The 23,531-nt window shown below is 34.9% G+C and overlaps 1 protein-coding gene across 2 annotated transcripts in view; it reads right to left on the bottom strand.

Annotated features, from left to right (window-relative positions):
- Positions 1–23,531, bottom strand: part of UGT8 (UDP glycosyltransferase 8) — an 85,380-nt gene that overhangs the window by 48,196 nt on the left and 13,653 nt on the right. For both annotated transcript variants that reach the window (XM_050789771.1, XM_050789770.1), the window contains exon 2: positions 8,144–8,967. In XM_050789771.1, coding sequence (XP_050645728.1) covers positions 8,144–8,965 — 822 coding nt within the window. In that variant the 5' untranslated portion in view covers positions 8,966–8,967. The remainder of the gene's footprint in view (positions 1–8,143; positions 8,968–23,531) is intronic.

The raw sequence follows: 23,531 nt of genomic DNA on the forward strand, positions 1-23,531 counted from the left end.
GAACTGTAAGGTAATGAGCTGTTCAGATCTATGATGTAATCCAGGGCTTTTCTAGTTCTTGAAATCTAGATACATACCCATTTGTTTGGGTGCAATTTACACTAAAAATAACTTTCTAAAACAGAGAAAATATTTAATTACCAGAAAAATGATTCTCATACAAAATGCATTACATAATGCTGTTAAAATTTATGGATCACATGGATTGTGTGAGTTTAAATTAATGGTTCTCAAACAGTGGCTGGTCCTCTGACCAACAGTATCAGCATTACCAGGTAACATGGTACAAATGATTAGACCCACCCCAGATCTACTAAGTGGCCTACAATCATGTACTGACAAGAATTTCATGGAATTCTGATCTAAACAATACTGAGGAGAGTGAAGGAGAAGACAAAGAATACAATGGGACATTACTTTTATTTTGTTGTTGTTTTTGTTGAGACAGAGTCTCACTCTGTTGCCCAGGCTAGAGTGCAGTGGCACAATCTCAGCTCACTGTGACCTCCGCTCATGGGTTCTAGCAATTCTCCTGTTTCAGCCTCCCGAGTAGCTGGCACTAGAGGCATGCTGCACAACAACGCCCTGCTAATTTTTTTGTATTTTTACTAGAGAAAGGGTTTCATCATGTTGGCCAGGCTGGTCTACAACTCCTGATCTCAGGTGATCCGCCTGCCCCAGCCTCCCAAAGTGCTGGAAATATAGGCGTGAGCCACCGAGCCCTGCTGGGATATTACTTTTAATGACAAAAACCACAATTACTTTTGTACCAACCTAATAAATAATATAGGAAGAAGTTAGTATAAATATTGGGGTTGGTTGCTGAGTCTGAACCTTAGATCTTAGAAGAAACTACTAAGCCTTTTTTGGCATTTCTAGGTTACTGAGTCTAGTTCTTCAGGGTCTGAGTGTGGAGGAGATTCAGTGTAATGCTGGGCTAGAAGGAAGGCAATCATTTATTTGCCTAGAGTTTTCCCCTAAACTCACTCAAAAATGAGAATCACAGAGTCAGGAGAATGGATAGGTGTGGAGCCAGCAGAATAGGGGGCTTCTGTTGAAAAACAACAGTGTCCTATGTAAAGAAGCCAGCATTCTGATGAAGCTCCTCCCTTAATTCTTCTTTCTACCCTAGAGAAGACATATCTATCAATTTCTGTTCATTTCTTAAGAAACTCCAGGTGATCTAAGAACCATGTATGTCACACAATTGTCATCTTCCTTTTACTTCAGTGAGAAAAAGAATGGAAGAAAGAAAAAAAAAATCCCCAAGATGGAAACAGAAGTACCAGCGTCAACTTCTCGAATGAAGAGAGGTGAAACCATAGATGCTCCATCCACTCCCCTGAGAACCATTCTTCTCTTCAGCATGTGGAAAATAAGAAGTGATCAGTGATTCCATACTCTTGGCTCACTGTAAGTTACAAGGGTTATTACAGCAATAATAAGAGTAATAACTGCCACCACCAGGTACTGTCGTGGCTCTCATATACCAAAAGTCCTCTGAAGTAAGTACTGACATCCTATCATCATTTTAATTAGGCTGACTCCTTTATCCAAAACAGTCATATGAAGATAAGACTAAAAGTCAGGGCCATTTGACTAAAAAAGTCCATGTTTTTCCACTTTGGTATTTTGTACAACAAAGAACAATACCTGGAAAGGTGAGATAAAATTTTTCATAAACAAAGCCAGAAAATAGGTAGTTTGTCTTCAGTGCCACTGATTTGTCACAAGCTCTTGCTTACAACATCCTGTCAAAATCTGAGCTCAGAAATAGATCTGATAAACCCTTTGGCAGTAGAAATTTAAATTTCATAAATAGACCTGTTTGGCTTAGAATAAGAGTATTTGTGAAGAATATCATCCCCCAAAACTGGTGTCAACAGTAATTTAATTGAGAAAACTGTCATTTCTAAAAATTATCAGTTAAAAATATTTCCCTTAAAAATATTGCCAGTGTTTGACTTAATACCTAAATGAACAATTCTTTAGGGCTTATTAAAGCTTAAAAACTTAATGTGTGCTGGGGTTAAAATCATGTCAGATCTTGCAATATCAATTCAAAACAAGTTTGTTTGATTCCGTTCATATATTGGATCTCCTATCATATCAGGAAATCCTTATAAGCCCATATGCTTATAGAAGCAGATAATAAGCTACTAAAAGCTACAATGCTGCTTAGAAAATTTCTGTATCAGTGAACTGAACAGTTAAGTCATTGATAGTTTCAACGGTGCTTGATTTATTTACTTCCTGGATAGATTTCTTTAGAAAGGTAATTTGGTTTCTTACTACAAAATAATAACAAAATACATGATTAACCTATAAAGCTTCTGCAAAAACATTTCACATTAATGAGTTCCCTTAGAGAATTTATTTTTTCTGCCAAACTATCATTTAACAGTTCATTAAATATTAAACTTTTACTGAGTGCCAACCATTTTTCAGGCATTCAGGCTATAGAGTATCAACCTTCTGAGGTACTCACATTCTAGTTAAGAGAGCCATCTAACAAATAAACAGAAAGTACTATCATTTCTGAACTCAGAATTAGTAACTGGAATGAAATTATTAGTTTCTTCTAGACATTGTCACCTTCAATTTTCTGACCCCCACATAGCTAACAACATAACATAGTACTACTATACAGATGAAGCTTTACATCTCCAGCTTTAAATTTCATAAGATAACAAATTGCATATGTAATTATAATAAAATGGCCTTAATTTTCCACAGCTGCTGCAAACCTGATTCAAGTCTTTAAGCCCCAAGGACCCTAGTCCCATATCCAAGCCTAGAGACTTCATTCATTAATGGTGAAATCAGCTTTCAATCACCATATGTAATAAGAAGTAATGGCTTCTATGTTCATCAAGGAATATCAAGTATGGAAAGTCACTATTTTGTTTCTTCGTTTCATTTTTCTTCTCATAAACTCACCCGCTCACAAGTAGCTAATCTAACGACTCTGTTGCTCAATCTCTCATTGTCCCCAAGATCATTCTCTGAGGGACTTCCAGGAAATGACAAAATGACAAACAGTGAATATCTCCTGGTCCAGTCCTTGGTCCCATGTGTTTTCTTATCTGTTTATCTCTTATGTCTCCCCAAGACTATGCTTTCTTAAATAAAAATGTCTCCACAACTGGTGAAATTAAGATGCCCTTAATACTCCTAATGTGGAAATATAGCATCTCTGAAGAGCATCAAATGAGTGCCATGCTGCCTCAAATCATCTTCCAAGACGGCAATAGCTGGCTTGACTTTCAATACTGTCCCTGTTTATACACATATTTGGAAGACAGAAAAGACTATTTTAGTTTACAATTGGGTAATGTATGGTTATCTTCTTTTCTCACTAATATTAGAGTGGCTATTCTAATTCATTAAAATAACTTACTACCAGCTGAGGCTGTGGCTCATACCTGTAATCTCAGCACTTTGATAAGCCAAAGTGGCCGGATCACTTGAGGTCAGGAGTTCAAGACTAGCTGGCCAACATACCAAAACCCTGTCTCTACTAAAAATATAAAAATTAACTAGGTGTGGTGACACACACCTGTAATCCCAGCTACTTGGGAGGGCGAGGCAGGAGAATTGCTTGAACCCAAGAGGTAGAGGCTGCAGTGAGTGGAGATCATGCCACTGCTCTTCAGCCTGGGTGACAGAGTGAGACTCCATCTCAAAAAATTTAAAAAAAATTAGAAAACCAACAACTTAGCACGGATTTTTGGGTTGCTTAATGGCTGGGACAGTATACAGACACAAATTTGGAACAAACAGATGATAGTTATAATATTAATATTATTGCACTAACTCTATCACCTATTTTTGGCAACTATTTCTATTTGATACAGTTCATTAAATATTAAACTTTTATTGAGTACCAACCATTTTTCAGGCACTCGGGTTATAGAGTATCAACCTTCTGAGGTACTCACATTCTAGTTAAGAGAGCCATGTAAAACAAATAAACAACAACAACAAAAACAGTACAACAATAACAAACAGTAGTTAAAGTGCGATCAGGTGCTACGAGAGTTCAGTGCTGTAGAAGTTGAAAAATGGCAGAGAGTAATTGCCTGGCAGCCTAGGCCGTTTCAGCCAATGGGAAATCATCTAAAAAGTATCACTGAAACATTTACTTTTTAATAACTATTAGATTCCCTAAGTAAACATGTACTATTCTTTGGTGGATTATCTGCTAATAAAATTAATAAAAATTAAAATAACTTTCTAATTAGGTGTCATTATTTCATTCACATTTAATATTTAAAGGATCTATGTGGCCAGGAGTAGTGGCTCAGGCCTGTAATCTCAGCACTTTGGGAGGCCGAGGCGGGCAGATTACAAAGTCACGAGATCGAGACCACCCTGGCTAACATGGTGAAACCCCATCTCTACTAAAAATATGAAAAATTAGCTGGGTATGGTGGCACCTGCTTGTAGTCCCAGCTACCTTAGAGGCTGAGGCAGGAGAATCACTTGAACATGGTGGGCAGAGGTTGTAGTGAGCCGAGATCATGCCACTGCACTCCAGCCTAGGTGATAAGAGCGAGAGATTCCATCTCAAAAGAAAAAAAAAAAAAGAATATATTCAAATAGGGGCCTGTCTACAGACCTCCTTCTTGATCAAAGCATTTTTATTTTTTGATCTTTGTCCATGTTCTCTACTGGCCTGCAATGATAGAGTAGGTAAACCACTATATGAATGTGATCCAACCCAGAATTCTTCCCCTTAGTCCACCATCGTTTAAAGACTCCTATTAGAGGCAGCCAGGTAGTAGATGATAAGTTGTTTTTCCAGGCAGATTTCTAACATGCATTTTAAAATGATTTCTACTATCAAGGCACACAATTTCTTCACTCTACACTGACACAACATTTTGTAATCAAAAGCATTTGAATTTAGGCTGATTTAGTTTATCAAATCTCTGAAGCATAATTAAGAGTCCATATGGTTTCATTTGACTTGAGTATTAAGCTCTGACAATCTTTGAGAGATATAAAACAAATAAGATTCAAAAAACTGCTGTCTCTGCATGGTTTTATACAAAATTATAAGTAAGTAAATGACTAAAATGAGTGACAAGAGATGCAATCACCTTGGAAAAACACCTAATAAACAGCAAAAGAACCCACATTACACCTGACTTTGCCACAGACTATCTGTGTGGTCTTTGATGAAGTCTTTGTACCTACTATGTGAAAAATGGATGGACTATTCACTATCTCTATTCTACCTACTTTAAAGGAAAGAATAAATAAAATGAATGGAGCCAAACTATATGCTCTCTACAGGATTTCCTTAGGATCAAACATTGTGAAAGCTTATTTAAAATGTCCATTATAAATTTTCTCCACCCTTTCACCCCAGGTTGTGAAATTCAGTCCCACTGTCCAATCATTTACAGACATCTGGAAAACCTAATCTATGCTCAGTGTAAGATACCAAGGCAATTAACAATTAAGCTGCTATATGTGAATCATGTGTTCTATGCAGCTACTTTTTGGGCCCTCCTGTGTTATTGTCACAACAATGCCCTGTAAATAATACAGGCATTTGAGAAACTCAATAACTTTTAGAATTAAAAGGTACAGTTTATTATTTCAAATAAATCTAGTAGAAAAATCTCACTGGGAACACACGTTCATAAGCACATAAAACCACACCAGAATAAGGAATACCCGAAAGAGTACTGCACATCATTCTTCAAAATACTCTCTGCTCAAAAACTATAAATAACATTCTGAAATGAAAACAGTCCTTCACAATGATAACCTAAAAGACTTCCTGTAATAATAATACACGTATCTGTGTCCACATACTATATATAACACATGCACACATGCCATGTCTGTGCGTGCAACCAAACTAAATGGCACAAAGCAAACTTAGTAAATGAAAAACGCATTTCAAAAGAACCACCACAAATAGCCCAGAGGAAAAACAAGAAAGAAGTCCACAAAGAAAGTCAAGCCAATGTCAAATGAGAAATTATGGCAAATTAAAGGATATTTTGAGTAATACCTTATGTCGAGCACCAAAAACCACTAAAAAGATGCTTTTCATGTAAAACAAAATAGTGACACTAGTAAAGAAATCTGTGTGCAGAGGAATCCACGAGAGAAAATAATGCTTGGATGGTAGAAAAAAAAATTCCCACATGCTATGCATCTTTTTGAAAGGTAGAGTATTGAAAATAAAACACATTTTCCTATACTTATACTGCGTCATTCAAGTTGCTGCAACTCGAGACAAATGTACAGCAGGAACTGGAAGGAAAGAAAAGGCAATCAGGACATTCTTTTTCTTTTTTTTACAGGGTCTTACTCTGACAACTAGGCTGGAGTCTAGTGGTGTGATCTCAGCTCACTGTAGCCTCGACCTCCTGAACTCAAGTGATCCTCCCACCTCTGCCTCTTGAGTAGCTGGGACTACCGACATGTGTCACCGTACCCAGCTAATTTTTATTTTTTGTAGAGACAAGGTTTCACTATGTTATTGAGGCTGGTCTCAAATTCCTGGACTCAAGTGATCCTCCTGCCTCGGCCTTCCAAAGTGCTGGGATTACAGGCATGAGCCACCATGTCTGGCTCCTTTTCATCATATACTTCTTCAATCAACTGACTGAAGAAGAGAGATAGCACCCAGATGAAAAACAAAGGGAGCTGGCAGAAGGGTAGTGTTCTAGTTGGGAAAAGATGACGACCTAGAGAGAACAAGGAAGATTTGTGTAACATTTTAAATGACTCAGTTAAGGAAAAGACACACCTGATTACCAAATTTTTCAGAAGCTGCTTCTAAAATCTGATGTTAGCTACCTTTAGGAAGGTGACTCTGACAGAGAAGGTTTGAGGATTCAAAATGAGCTTGGATAAATTCATGAATGGCTAAGATAAGCTGAGATTAATCCCTATCCTTTACAGTTGACATCAGAGAGAACAAGTGTGCCCTCATAGCCTACAGTGGCTGCATATATTTGAAATGTTGTGGGTGTACAGGCCATTTCTATGTTTCCATGTTACATGAAATATATCAATATATTATTTATTAAATATAACTCTAATGGCCATATTAGAAAAGCCTACAGGTTGTATATTTCTAATCACCTTATTGCCTCATGACAAAATTCAGTCATGTGATTGTCCTCATCTATATTAGAAAATCTGGCTTTACTCTTCACCGAGGCCCTGACAGAACTTTTAGTATGTAGTACCAGAGTTAGAAATCAATAATTTAGCAAAATTGTTTTGAGTGGCTATATCCAGAGGTAGGATTAAAAGTAGTTTGAATAGGGAGAGTCCTGCAACAAGCCCTACACTTTCTAGTAAATGGGATTTGATGTTGAGGTTAAATTGAGAGATTCAATCTGAGGTTAGAAAACTCACTACAACAATAGGTATGTGTATGGCTTCTGCTAGTGTGGGATACTTAATAAAAAACAAGGATGGTGAACAGAATACCAAGGGATTTACTGATGGCTCAACCAATAAAAAGAATTTAAGTTTGACATAGAGAGCAGAGTTTCTTAAAGTTCCATTGATTCCATCATTAAAATGAAATTGCAATAGAGCATGCTTTCCTCAAAACCATTACATGTACTTACTAGCTTAAGTTAACCGACTCCCTACTTTGACGGAAGTTACCACCTCACTTTCATTACTGGACATAAACTAGTGGTAATAACCTCCCAGAGAAGAACCTCTATTCACTTGTTTTATATTTACTTGAGTTCACTAAACCGAAGCTAAACATATATACCTGTAATTGTGCTATTTGGGGTAGAACCGAGGGGATTTTGTGTGTAATTAAAGGTAAAAATCACTTATACTCATTAAAACTAACCAATTCACTATATTCTCCTCACATACTATAATTATTACTTAATCAGAAAACTACTTCCCAGCCAGTCTATTGACTATATGGCAGAGCGGTCTCTTCAGTATTACAGAAATGCTCATTCAAAGCAGAAATGTTTCCCAGGCAAGTGGTGGACCCAAATAAAGGGACTTTGGAGGCCCCATGTCCTAATCACCTTTTAGAGTACTGTATATATACAATAACAAATCGTATCACTTCCAAAAGTCAAAATTTACTTTTACATTAAAAAAGAATTACCAAGGAATTCAGCAAACCTACTTCTGGTAGTGGGCTGGCCGGTTTGGTTAGGATTCCTCCTACATAAACAACATTAGGCAGAGTGGGTCTTGGGAATTCCAGTGCTACATCAGTACACAGCATCCACAGGCTGGACCCATGAACCAAATCATACATGGACTTCTCCGGCAGTAGGTTGTACTTCTGCATTATCCTTTCGTATTTGGGAAGAACCAAAAAGCTGACCCCTAATCTGGAAATGAGGTAAACACCGGTATTTTTCATCCTTTGCAGCAAGTTCATGCGGTCTGTGAGGAGTGAGTTAAACTCTGGGACGTATGCTAATGGAGCAGGAGCACCCACTTCAGCAGGATACCAAAGGCCAGTGGAAAATACAGCATATTTAACTCCTAAAAGATGAGCTATCACAAATCCACACATATCATTAGGGTCCACCAGCAGCAGGTCAAACTTTTCTTTCTTCAGACCCTGGATCAGGGCATGGTTGCCAACCATCATGTCACAGTTCTTAGTATAGTGATCCAGTATGTCAAACAGTTCAATTGCTGTCAATCTCCCAGAGAAAATATTCCGCATCTTGGACTGTAGGAAAGCATCTGAGGTGGTACTGTTAAAGATCCCTGGGTAGCGCTGCAGGCTGTAATGATTAGATGGGGCGATGTCTCTGCCTTCAGAGAGGAGGAACACTGTATGGTGGCCTCTCTCGTGCAAGGCTGAGGCTAGCGTCTTGAAAATGTACATATGGCTTTCAAACATAATTGGCGGCACGATGATGATTTTGGCAGCCTTCACTATCCCAACAGCACTCCACAGGAGCATGAAATATGGAGTGTAAGACTTCATAGCTGTAACAACAACCAGAAAACAACTTAAAACAAAATACAATGCTCACCATTCAAAACAAGCAGTCACAAAGCATTTTTCCCCAAAAACATCTGATCTAATACTTTGTCTAAAAAAAATTCACTATTAAAAATTATCCTGACAATTGTTCTAATTACCGCCTTATTTTTGAAAGATCAATTATGTTTAAGTATAGAAGTGAAAGCAATGTTGACATAAACTGAAATATATTAAAAATGGATCTATTTGGGAAGAAAACTGCATTAGTTAACTATTTTCAAACATTTGAAATAACATTTTGATAAGGTTGAATAACACATAATATATATTTTGGAAGGAGATCTATGAAATATCTATGGAACATCTGTTCATCTTCTAACTGATTATCATTGTTAATCCCAGGAAGAAGAGCTGACCTTTTTAATTTCCAGGTATATGAGCATGTGCCTCTTATTTAAATCATTTTAATTAAACAGTTACATTTGCAGTTATAATCAAGGCATACCAAAGAAAGATTGTTTTAGAATATAATTATTTTGAATGGTAGTTTGGTGATTCTGCAGAAAAGACTTTTTTCCAGAAAAAAAAAAGATCTTTAACATATATTTTCCCTTTACCTAAATACCATAAGTATTTAGGTAGCAATCTATATTTATGTATCCTAGCAATCTCTATTTATGTAATCTAGGTCAATTTGCTGATACATTTCAGGGCATTATGTAAAAGAGAAACTTATAATAGAAAAACTCAAGAGGGTTAATAGATCTCAGTAAATACTTATTAAAAAAGGACTGATGAATGATTATGTCTCAGATTACACTTGCTATGTTGTACCTTTAACTCAGGTGCAAATGTCAAGTCAGATGATGCCTGTACACTTGAGGGCTGGTACTTCTCCTACTTTTTCATGTTAATAGATATGTGTAATAAAGTTGTCTTCTATTGTTTTTAGAGATAAATATACTACACATGGGGACCAAAGAGTGTGCAAATACACCCACTAACCTATTCAATATAACTAATTCTTAGACTCTAAATTAGACCCCCAAATAGATCTAAACAATCACTCAAGCCAACTGGACACATTTCAAAAATCTCAAATTAGATTTATACACACATCACCAAACTGATATCTATTTTTACCCCTTAAAATACATTAACCCTCCTATTTGCATAATTCCTACCATCTAAATGCAATTTTAACAACTATACCTTCTCAACATTCAAACACTGCAAGCAACCTAAAGAAACCAATAGCAGGCAACTAATGGATTCTTCCAATAACAAGTGTGAACTCTAAAATACATATATATCCAGATGTTTTTTTCCTCTCCTACTCTAAGGAAAGTTTCAAACTATTTGAAAGTTGAAATTATACCATTAAGAATAAGTAAAAGTAATGCATATTACAAACATATAATATAAATGTCACTTACATTATTATAAGGGCTTAAAAATAATTAACTTTGGAGAAGATACTGATTCTATAGTAAGTTTACTCTACAATTACAAGATCAGTAAAGAAAGAAAATTAAGGGGCCTATCTTAGAAAAACCTTCCAAATCTTTATTCTACTGTACTGCCTCACCTATGTATCTCTCCAATGTTGCCTTCTCAAAAATCTGAAGAAGGAAAAATGAGAGATTTTACAAGGAAATATTATCAACTCCAGGGATGAGACTAATGCCAATACAGGTAGGTGTTCCAGCAGCTACTGCCCACTGCTGTCACTTCTTGCATATTGGAGAGGAGACTACTTGATGACGGAACAATGGTAGAAAACTGCTCTCCCCACTGGGTTCTGGATCTAGCTGAGCAGACCACAGGCATACTCTGTTCAGCTACAGTTAAAACTACTTAATCTATCATAAGTAACTTAAAAATGATCATAGAGAACAAATCCTTTCACTGTGTTTTTGTTTAATTCTTCCTTTTTAATATTTTATTTCAGTAATTACTAAAAAGTAAAAAGAAATTGCATAATTTTTTAATGAACAACTGCTTATATTTTAGAATAGCACTGTCAAAGAGAACTTTCTGTAATGTCAAATATGTTCTATGTCCTCACTGTCCACTATAGTATCCCCTATCCATGTGTGGCTACTGAACAGTTGAAAATGTGGCTGGTATGACTGAGGAACTGAAACAAATATTATGTAGTTTTGCTATATGTTGCTAGTGGCTACCATACTAGAATAAAGTTTTAAAGTATACAGATTCTAAAAGTTACTGTTCAGAAATACGAATACTCATGTGACAAAATACCATCTAAAAATCATACCTACTAGTTTTTCATACATCTTCATTTAACAATACTGATTACCGAGAGAGCTATCATTTACACAAGCATGACATTCTACTGTTAAAACACAAAATTAAACAGCACTTTAATCTCATAAACACCACTGTACAGAATGACTAACACAACTAGCAACAAACACTGAGATTCTTGCTAGTCTATAATTACTTGACTATGTCTACTGAAAACATGATTTTCTGACATAATTATTGTATCATATCCTAATTTTAATATTTTGCTTTTAAAACCTTTACAGTTAGGGGTTTCACTTACAAGGTAGGATACCGTACCATAATTTCTTACCAAAATATAAGCACTTACAATATCTGTTCATCAAAATAACCAAAGAAGCATTCATTGATTCATACATTGGTACTGGAGTACCTGATGCCACACAAAAATGTTTACAGTTTAATTATGACCCATCATTTTCAATATATGACTTATGGTAGCACTTGACATTTAAAATGCCAACAATATGGATTTTTTAATAGAAGGTTAAAAAATGCTATGTCTATAGTTTTTTGCATAATAACACCAGGACAGGGTTGAATGAGACTTTAAAGGTTGAATGAGATTTTAAGTTTAGTAACAGCCAAGCAATCAACTAAAGCATGAATCTACTCTTACCAATGCTTGTCAAACTTGAAGGCTAGTGACAACTGAAAATTTCCCCTATTATTTTTATTATTTAACATACTTCTCAATGTAATAAGAAATAAAGGAGGTGTAAAGATGAGAAATCAGGAAACAAGACTTACTGAGTATTAAAAGATTTTCTTCACAGGAAACTCTAAAGAATTAACAAGGCAAACTAGTAAGAAAGGTCAAGATTCCCAGTTACCACATACGCCTCCCCCAACAGCTTTGATCACCAGAAATAAGTATTTACATGTTAATCTATTTATTTTTCAGAAAGACACTGGGAGTTATTCAAAAATAATACCCCAAATGACAGAAATCTTTATTTTTATGAAGCTTGCATTCTATTAGAAAGAGAGAGAAAATAAAGAAAATAAACAAAAGTACATACTATATAGCCATTTGAAAAATATTACCAAAATAAAAAGACCTTCTATATCCATTTCTTAAATATAAAAATTTTAGCTGTTGATTTTAATTAACTTAAGAATCTGAATGTTCTATTTGGTTTGAGACTATAAAAAAATTAAGGAAGTATTTATCGGTATTTTAATGTGGTTTTGTTGTTGTTGTTGTTGTTGTTGTTGAACAGATTTCTTTTTTAATATAATGACTGTGTACATGGGCAACTGAAAATACGGAAAATCCCCAAATTAATGTTTTAACAAATTACAAGCTGTTACTAAAGACCATATGCCTGGATTAAAAAAAATAGTCCAATAGATGAAGTCTCTCATTCAACCTAACAGTTTAACCAATTTCTCTTTTCATAAAAGTTGCACATTACAGTGGTATAAATTTATCTTTTTTAACACTTCACATAAAAACATGTGCACCCTCTCCTTCTACATTTAATCATTAGCAGTCTCTAAAATGGTAAAATAAAATTGAATTTATATTAGCAAATGAAAGTGCAAGTTTGTACAGCTAGGCTCAGCAGCAAAAGTGAAGAAGAAGAATGAAAGATGAAAAGCTGACAGACGCCATGCAGAGCAAGGACTTCCATGAAGGTCCGTGTCCTGTGTGCCAAACACAGTCAACATTCCATCATTTTCTCATCGCTCTTAAACGAGCAAAACCAAATTATTTTTCTATTGAAAGAAATATTAAATCTTTATTTTCCCCAACATAATTTGTGATCAGATAAGGCAAAGATAAGTCCACCATCACTGGGGATAGCACCAACATACAGACTTCAGAAATAGCCCTGAATCATCAGTAACATTCTCTCGTGGTAACATCAGAAGGAATGCAGCTAACAAATTAAATCTGTAATGTTGTCACATTGTTCTAATTTATTTGATTCGTTTATCTGGAAAAACTTTATAAATACATTATGTAAGAGAGCAGTAAATTATTTTCTTGCTTTGAAAAAATAAAGATTTTTCATATTTTAAAACATTTTAGTCTGCTTTTGCAAAAGGAGTTGCAAGAAAAACGTGACAGCTGGGTTTGCAGAATGTCCATGTACAAGTTGTATTTATAAGAACCTGGTAATCTGCCTATAATTTGCTTCTACAAATAGAGCTCTTTGCAATAATATTTAAACAAACGGGCTTAAACTCTTCCCCTATTCATTCTACTTGTAGAGCAAAGAGGTACTTATTTTTCAAGTATTATAAAAGGTAAAATTTTTTTTGCCAATTTTACATTTTAAGCTTTCAAGACCAAAAAAATCATGCCTAGTCAGCCCATTTCTTTTATAATCAAATTCTCTTGTCTTTTAAAGAATGCAGAAAAATATTGATTGCAAAGAAGGAGCACACTGGAAAAAGCCATTTTAAAGTATTGAAGAATGAGACGTATTTGTTTTTTCCTATTGATGAAAATTATTAGAAAAGCTATCCAGTCTGTCGTCTTTAGCTAGTTTTAACAAATATTTTCAAAATGATGACCAAGAACTCTTTAAATACAGAAATAAATGTTGAATTTCATCAACAGTGTAACTGTTTTCGGCATCTAAAGTTTACACGTTTGTTCAGAAGGAAATACAAAGAATGTTAAAGGGAATCAATATTATACTCATTATTTAATCATTTGTTATTTTGAACTTGTTCAGTAACTTACTATGTAAGAATTATAAAACTTCTGAGAAACCAAAGAAAACATGACTAAGAACTGTGTATAATATAGACATAAAATGTTCTCAAATATAGTATAGACCTAAAACTATCATGAACTCCTAGTAACAAATCCCTTCAAAGGTAACAAAATGATTCTCAAGTCTATCTGAAAAATGAAATTGTAAACAAGCAAGAAAATATGGGAAACTGAGGAATAATCAGTAGGCTTGCATTTTCAGTTACTAAAATATACTACAATGTTACATTAAAATAAGGTTAAATAAAAATAATCTAGTGATGGTAGAAGAAGAAAGTTGGACCAATGCCAAAAAGAAGGCCCCAAATATGTACATATGTTTGTGATGTTTGCATATAGTATGTATTGTACATGAATATATATTACAGTAAACATTGACATTTCAAATCAGTGGAGAATGAGCAAATCATTCCAATAACTGGATTGCTCACTTTTTAAAACTTTGAAAAGAAGTTAGGAACTTATTTCAAACCATGAAACAAAACAAATTTCAGACCAGTTCAAGAGTTAAATAAAATAAATAAATCTACAAAATAATAGAAAAGTTAGTGAAAATGTGTAGTAATTAAGCAGGGAAGAGTTTTCTAAATCAAAATCTCAAACAACAATCTAAATGTAGACACTGACAGACTTGAATACATTAAAAATGTAGGGACATCAAGAGAAGGAGAAGACAAGCCACAGATTAGGAGAAGTTATTTGGAAAAAGGTATGTCTGATAAAGGAGTGTTATCCAAAATACACGAAGAGCTCTTAAAACTCAACAATTTTTTAAAAACCCAATTTTTAAAAAATGGATCAAAGGCCTTCACTGACACCACACCACAAAATGTAGACAGGTGGCAAATAAAGATATGCTCTATAACATATCTCATTAAAGAAATGCAAATTACAACTATGAAATACCATTATACACCATTAAAATGGTCAAAATCCAGAAAGCTGACATATTGCTGACAAGGATGTGGAGCAACAGGAATTCTCATTCATTGTTAGTGGAAATGCAAAATGGTACAGTCACTTTGGAAGACAGTGTGGTTGTCATACAAAACTAAACATATTCTTATCACACTCCTACAATCACGCTCCTCGGTATTTACCCAAAGAAGATAAAAAATGTCCACATTAAAACCTGCACACAGATATTTATAGCAGCATTACCAAATTGACAAAACTTTGAAACAACCAAGTAGGTGAATGAATTAATAAACTGGTATATCAGACAATAGATTATATTTAGTGCTAAAAAATGAAATGGGCTATTAAGCCATGAAAAGACATGGAGGAACCTTAAATGCATATTACTAAGTAAAAGAAGTCAATCCGAAATAGCTACATACTATTATGTTGGCACAAAAGTAATTGTAGTTTTTGCCATTACTTTTAATGCTTTTTGCCCAATCTAATATATAATTTTACACCAACCTAATATATGATTCCAACTATGAAGACATTCTGGAAAAGGCAAAAATACAGAGCTCACAACAAGATTAGTGGTTGCCAAGGGTTAGCGGGTAAGGGAGAGACACACAGAAAAGCACAGAGGATTTTTAGGGCAGTGAAACTACTATGTATGATACTATAACGGTGGATATATGTCATTATACATGCATCCAACCCCATTAAATGTACAACACCAAGAACGGACACTAATATAAACTATGGACTTTGGATGATAACAATGGGTCAGTGTAGGTTCATTGACTGTAATAAATGTACCACTCCAGTGCAGAATATCCATATTGCAGGAGTTTGTGCATGTGAAAAAAGGGAATACTTGGGAAATCTCTGTATTTTCTACTCAATTTTTCTGTGAACCAAAAACTGCTCTAAAATTAAAGTTAATTAATTGTTTTAAAAGGCTTTCATGCAAGCAGCCCATAATATTTATCTTGGAGTTTTATATAATTATATAAGTATCTTATTTTCATTATATAATTTATTATAATTAGAAAAGGTAATATAATTATCTTATATTTTAATATAATTATGTTATTATAACAGCCTACATTATTTATATTAAAGCAATCTGAAAAATATTCAATAGAAAGAAAACTAAGCAATACAAATAAAATATGAAGACATATCAAATGCACCATAAACAAATATAATGACAATGATATCCTAGAAATACAACCTGCAACATACATAATAGATACTTAACTTCCTTAAGTATTCTCCCGAATTCATTTAGTGCAGGAGAGGATTATTACCATCTGCAAATCTTGAAGATATGTTAAATTCTGAACAACTGGGATTGATTAAATAGACTGTCATTCATTCATATAATGCAGCCACTAAAATAATCTTATAAAAAGAATACAGCATAACATATTCAAGATTTAATGTTCACTGAAAATTAGGATACTAAACATTATACATATCATGGAGCACTTTGCAAAATATATACATGTGTACATATATGGGAATGGTACTTGCCAAAATAGTATGATTTTTCTCTGGATAGTGTGAATTACAAGGGTTTTAACTTTTTCCTTCTATGTATTCACAAAGGAATTCACAGTGGGCATGTGTTACTCTTACTGAAATAAAAATACTATTTTAAAGTAACATATGATAAAAAATACCTCATTCACAATAACAATAAAGGGTACAACATACCTTTTACATCACCAATATAGACTATTTGTTGGCTATAACATGGCCAGACTTCCCCTGAAGATAGATACACAGGAATATTTTCTAAATGTATAGAAACACTTTTGTTTTCATGAAAGAAAATATTCTAAAATAGTTCATCTTTCCCATGTTATAAATAGACTGATGGGTTTCTTTCAGATCCCACTGGATGATTTGTTGTGTTTTGTTCGGAATTTAATCAAAATTATACCTATGTTCATTGGAAAAACATAAAAACGAGAGAATACATTTTTTAAAAAGAAACAGTAATGATTTGGAATATTCATATAAATCTTAAAACATATTTTTAAAACCCAGTAATTAAAAACTGGAACTAGTCCAAAAATTCTACATGAAATCAATGGATCAGTGTAGGAAGCCTTTTGGAATTCCCTGAATAAATATAAACATAATATATGATGAAGGAAGTACCACAAATAGGTGAGGAAAGAATAACTTATTCGACAGTGTTAAAAATTTGCTTTATATTTGAAACATAAAATCACTATATGTTTTACCTTAAACTTTCCTTAAAGTAAATTGAATAGCATACTGTTAAAAGTTTTTTAGATAAATCCATTAAAAATGTTTAGTTTTAAAGGATTATCTGGAAAGAGAAAAAAATTAAGAATAAAGCAAAGAAAACAATCGCTTTTACAAATCATAGTTTTAATTGCATACTCATTAATATTTATGGAATGTTTAGAACATCTGGAGCAGTCAGAGGTTTCCAGTTTAAAACGGCAGATTAAAAAAGGTGTTTCCTTTCCTTTTCTCCCAAAGCTCCATTGCAAATTTGAGTAAAGAATATAAAAGAAAATAAATACACACTAGTTCTGAGAAGTGGTATCAGGCATTGACAGGGTTACAGTAGAATGATTGAACAAATGAACAAATTAGACTTGTCTCTTATAAAACCGGCAAGGATGTTATTTTTAGTGATAATGCTCAACTCTTGCAAAGGCACAGTGTAGTCTTAAGAAGTTGGTGAGGCCAGGTGCCGTGGCTCAAGCCTGTAATCCCAGCACTTTGGAAGGCCGAGACCGGCGGATCACGAGGTCAGGAGAGCGAGACCATCCTGGCTAACACAGTGAAACCCCGTCTCTACTAAAAAATACAAAAAACTAGCCGGGTGAGGTGGCGGGCGCCTGTAGACCCAGCTACTCCGGAGGCTGAGGCAAGAGAATGGCGTGAACCCGGGAGGCGGAGCTTGCAGTGAGCTGAGATCGGTCACTGCACTCCAGCCTGGGCGACAGAGCGAGACTCCGTCTCAAGGAAAAAAAAAAAAAAAAAGTTGTTGGTGAAAATGTAAACTCGTGTAAATGTTCTGAAATGCAACTGACATTATTTTATAACACTACAGAAATACCAATACTTATGTACAAAAATGTCCATTGCATTCATAGCCAACAGCAAACAGCCAGAAATCACTATAAAGCCAGCAGTAGATTAATTTAATTACAGTATATTTTTTCATGACGGAAAATCATAGAACTATCAAAAATCATGTTTGAAAATAATTTTAATATCAGAAAATACTTGTAACATAACACTAAGATCAGAAATAAAATTATGTATATGATATATACATATTGTATATATAAAGAGATTATAATGACAACGAAGTAAAGATGAAACTGATAACAGTTTAAGGTTGTGGACCTGAGCAATTTTCTTTCCTTTTCTTACATTTTTCAGGAGTTTCAAAGATTTCTACCAAAAGTAGATAATTCTTATAACAGCTATCAGCTGGCACATCCCTGGAGCTGGAGCCTTACTCTCATCCTCCCTTTGGAGTTAAGCATCTTAAAACATCACTCTCTATTTGCTGGTCTCCACTTACTCCTCAAATGTTTACAGTCAGCCTTTGAATCCTCCACGATTCTAACCAAATTCTTATTGTTAAGAGCACTAACGCTTCCCAATATTCACACAAATGCCCATTTTCCACTTATCTGTTCGGACTTCCCTTTAACACTAGCCACTAGTGATTCTCTCTTCCTCTAAATTCTCTCTTGGCTTCTGGGATACTACTACTACTTGACTACAAGATTCTGGCAGTGGAGTAATATACTGCCAGAATCTTGAAGAAAATCCAAAATTCAAAGAATGTACACAAATTTGAAGACTATACACAAGCTGCATATCAGTCTACCCTTTTTTTCTTTTTTTTTTTTTTTTTTTTTTTTTTTTTTTTTGAGAGGGAGTCTCGCGCTGTCACCCAGGCTGGAGTGCAGTGGCCGGATCTCAGCTCACTGCAAGCTCCGCCTCCCGGGTTTGCGCCATTCTCCTGCCTCAGCCTCCCAAGTCACTGGGATTGCAGGTGCCCGCCACCTCGCCCGGCTAGTTTTTTGTATTTTTTAGTAGAGACGGGGTTTCACTGTGTTAGCCAGGATGGTCTCGATCTCCTGACCTCATGATCCGCCCGTCTCGGCCTCCCAAAGTGCTGGGATTACAGGCTTGAGCCACCGCACCCGGCCCCCTTTTTATTTCCTATTTCTATGCTTGCTTTCAAGACAGAACGCCAAAAGTATTTTAATAGGTGTGTCTACCACTCACCATAGGGAAGCCATTTAACATTTCAGTATGAATTAATTTAGGCAAAACAGTAAGAATATCAGGATACTGGTGGTACTATACTTAAATGTCATACATTCAAAATGTTCATCTGTAAAAGTGATTTCTCCAAGGCCAAAGGAAGGGTTTCTTTGTTTGTTTGTTTTCTTTGAGACGGAGTCTTGCTCTGTCACCCAAGCTGGAGTACAATGGCACAATCTTGGCTCACTACAACCTTCACCTCCCGGGTTCAAGCAATTCTCCTGCCTGCCTCAGCTTCCTAAGTAGCTGGGATTACAGGCGCACACCACCATGCCCAACTATTTTTTTTAGTGGAGACAGAGTTTCACCATGTTAGCCAGGCTGGTCTCGAACTCCTGACCTTGTGATCTCCCTGCCTCAGCTTCCCAAAGTGCTGAGATTACAGGCATGAGCCACCACGCGTGGCCTAAAGGAAAGGTTTTAAACCATTAGTGCTCCAGAAAACAAGTTAGATTAGCTACAATGCTCCTATGCCTAGGTATCAATGGTTCATATATGCTGAAATTTGATAAAGGAACACCCTAATATACTATTGATATATTTTAAAGATGAAAATAGACTTTTATAAAGCCCCTGCATTTCCCATTTTTCCAAAGAGACTAAAGCTAAAATACCAGAGTTTAATACCATATGTGACTCCGGTAATATTACTTTTTTTTTTTTTGGAATACATTAACTCTCTTTATTTTGTATTTTTATTTTTAACTCTTAAGTTCAGGGGTACATATGCAGGTTTGTTACATAGGTAAACTTGTGTCACGGGGATTTGTTGTACAGATTATTTCATCACCCAGGTATTAAGCCTAGTAGTCAACTATTTTTCCTGATCCTCTCCCTCCTCCCATCCTCCACCCTTGCTATTTAAAAAAAAGTGGGGAATCACCTTTTTCTACCACTTGAAAGAATCATTCCTCTCGTTTCTGCAATTTAAGAGCTGCTCATTGTTAATAACTCTGAACTGGAAAGCATTAATGTGGATGAACCATTGAATCATATAAGAAAAAAATGACAAGCACATAAACTACATGAAATAAGTTGATTTTTGAGAGTCTATCATCCCAGCGTCTCAGCAATTCATTATTTTAAACAAGAATTAATCAAAGTATCTTTGCATTAAAGGAAAAACAAAATAAGTGCTTATGGAAAATATAAAATATAAAATCATTTCTATATATGGTGAATTATATTTAGAAAAATGAAGGGGGTGATTTAGTTTAAAGCAGATGATGTAATCTGAAAGGGCTGAGGTTCTCAGTACTTTTAAGTTTCCCTGGCATTTACTATTATGTAGACTGCAATAATGTGAGCAAATGCACCAATCAATTGCCACAAGAGGTCAAACTTTGTACTATATAGAATATTGTAAGAGAAACCTCATCTGTCTTCAAAGCACCTCCTACAAGTAAGCCTTGGAAAATGCCATCCAGCAAAATAAAAATAAATAAATATGGATTCAGTTAAATAAATATTCATTGAGTATCATTACTGGTGCTTTTAAATAAATATAAATTTTATTTAAAAAATATTTTTTTCTGCCTTTCCCTAGTATGACTTAAGCTCCATAAAGGTAGGGATTTTAGTTAAACTTGGTAATTGCTTTATTCTCATTGCCTAACTAAGTAGTAAGCACTCAACATTTATTTACTGAGTAAATGACTGCAATTATTATTTTGAAACAGGATATATAGATGAACCACATGCATCTCCACTATCAGCCCCACTTTTTTCTTTAATTGTAAATAAATGAATCTTCTAATTATATGAATTTTCTTACTTTTGAACAAAATTCTGAATCAAAAGCTTTTGCTTGAGGTACTAAAGTTATTTACATAACTCAACTACAGAGAAAATTTCTGGGCTAATGTGTACTACAGGTGGAAGAAGAAAGTAGCAAATAAAAGTACTGATTTCACTACAGCTTTTCCTTGAATCTGGGGTCTTTCATTTTACACATTCACAGTAGCGTTATAAATGACCAAGAGAACTGCCTTTACCTTTAGTAATAACAAAAAGTATGAAAGGAAACTAGAACTTAGATGCTAGGCATAGGCACATGAAAGACAGCTGTGGCCTTTGTTGTTTCTTCTAGTAATGGAATCCACCCTACTTTAGTTTGGCTTAAGCCAAAAAGGCAAAAGACAATTTTTCTCTACCTCTGTAATAGCTGGTTTTAGTTACATAAATAAGTTCTACTCAATGAGAGTGAAATGGAAGCAGAATTGCTATGTGCAATTTCTAATGTATGCCCTTGGAGTTTCACTTTTCACTTGCCTGCCAGCTGGAATGAGACATGGTAATGATTAACATCCTGGACCATACAGACAGAATTATAAACCAGAAAAGGTTTAACAACAAAGACACTTGGGTCCTGAGACTGTGAAACCATAAAACCAGCCCTGCCTGCTTATGCCCAAATTATTGTGTGTGAAGTAACTGAGCTACCTTTTCTAAGTCACTGAAGCCCTAGGGGAACTCAGGATCCTGGTTTGCCTAGAACTGGGGGTGGGGGGGCAGGGGGGAGTTTCCCAGGATGTGGGACTTTCAGCGCTAAAACTGGGAAAGTCTTGGGCACACGGGGACGAGCTGGTCACTCTATAGCTTTGACTTAACATACAAGTATCAAGAAACAGCAGATGTTTTTAATTGCTACATGCCTTCCCTGCATTACCAGCTTTCTAAACATTAACTCATTTCATACTGAGATCACATGAAGGCAAGAAAGTGGCCCCCACTTTACAGATAATAAGACTGAGAGGATGAAAACTTGACAAAGATCTAGTATCTAGTAAACTAATGTACTCATATCCCACTACGTGAAGGGAGAAAGAAAAGAAAGCTTAAAAAAAAATTGTTAACTGTGGACCAACTGCGGAAAAATCCAGCTTTATATCTACTTGGTTGTTAAATAGCCCAGGTTTTAAACATGTATCTTTCATCTGTAGGCAATTCTTGTTAATCTTAAGTTATTTATGGTGACTATTAGCAAGTAAACTACTAAAAGCAAAGAATCTCTTAAAATAACATTGTAGAATGGGAACATGTTGATTTCAGGTAGGAGAATAAATAATTCAGAAAATTGAGGCCACCTGTTGGTTAAAAGTGCCTCCTGTCCAAACAACAAACAAACAAACAAACAAACAAACAAACAAAAAAAAGGTCGGGCACCTTGAGAGTACAATCTGGGTAAAAACCTCACACTGACAGAACTCAGTTTGGCTGTCAGTAGTTAATAAATATAGGTAGCTCTAGATTTTCAAAACCCTCCACATTACTAAATATTTTTCATTCCATCAGAAAAAGTAAAGAAATTTATGTGTATAGAAGCCCACAGCTTAACTGCAGAAATAAAACTGAAAAATGCTGAATGCAAAGGAAGAAGGAATTTGGTTCCATTTCACAAACTTAATGAAATAAATTAATCCAAAGTTCCCTGTCAGAAGTTTTTGGTAAAAATTTCTAACACAATCACTTTTGCTTTTAAAATATTGCTTTGCCTGATAACAAAAGCAATATTTTAAAAGAGCATAATGAAAAATATTGTATTACTATTCCATTCCTTACACTAGTATGTCATCTTATGAAAAATAAGATTAATAGAAATCTCTACAAGTATTACAGAGACAGACCTTTCTTTACACACATGAAATACTGAACGGAAGAGACCATTAGGAATACCACTCAAAAAATTCAATTTTGCACCTGGAACATTCATAAGTGCCAAGAGGAATACAAAAGAACTTCTTATGAAGGAGAGGTTATAAAGAAAGTTGTTGTTGCTGTTGTACCATTCCAAGCTAGGTGCACTTAACACTTCTTCAACACAAGTATCTGCAGTTATCTCTTTTCAGACATCTACAGTACAGGTGGTGAAGCTGTAATGAGAAACTCAACCCTATTCGCTTATCAGTGATAGCTGGCTTAGGCCCACCTGGGGAGTTTCTCTGCAAGCACTAAACAGGAAGGTAAGATAAAAACAAAAATATAGTGAGAAAATAAAAATAAGATAATACGAATATCAACAGACTGCACTCAGTACCTTGTACATAGTATGTATCCAATTAATGCTTGATGATGGTGATTAAATTTAACTATTTAGAACACAAACATATAATCACATAATGAAGTTGTTTTCAAATTCTGGCATCCAGAAGAATCACTTCAAGTACTTACTAAAAATACAGGTTCCAAAGTCACCTCAGCAAATAAGCTGTTATGGAGTCTAGGGAAAAATCCGAGAATCTGCATATTTAGTAAGCAGCTGGGGATATTTGTGTAATTCTCCACTGG

The sequence above is a fragment of the Macaca thibetana genome, chromosome 5 (genome assembly GCF_024542745.1).
Source record: "Macaca thibetana thibetana isolate TM-01 chromosome 5, ASM2454274v1, whole genome shotgun sequence".
Classification (NCBI taxonomy): Eukaryota; Metazoa; Chordata; class Mammalia; order Primates; family Cercopithecidae; genus Macaca; species Macaca thibetana.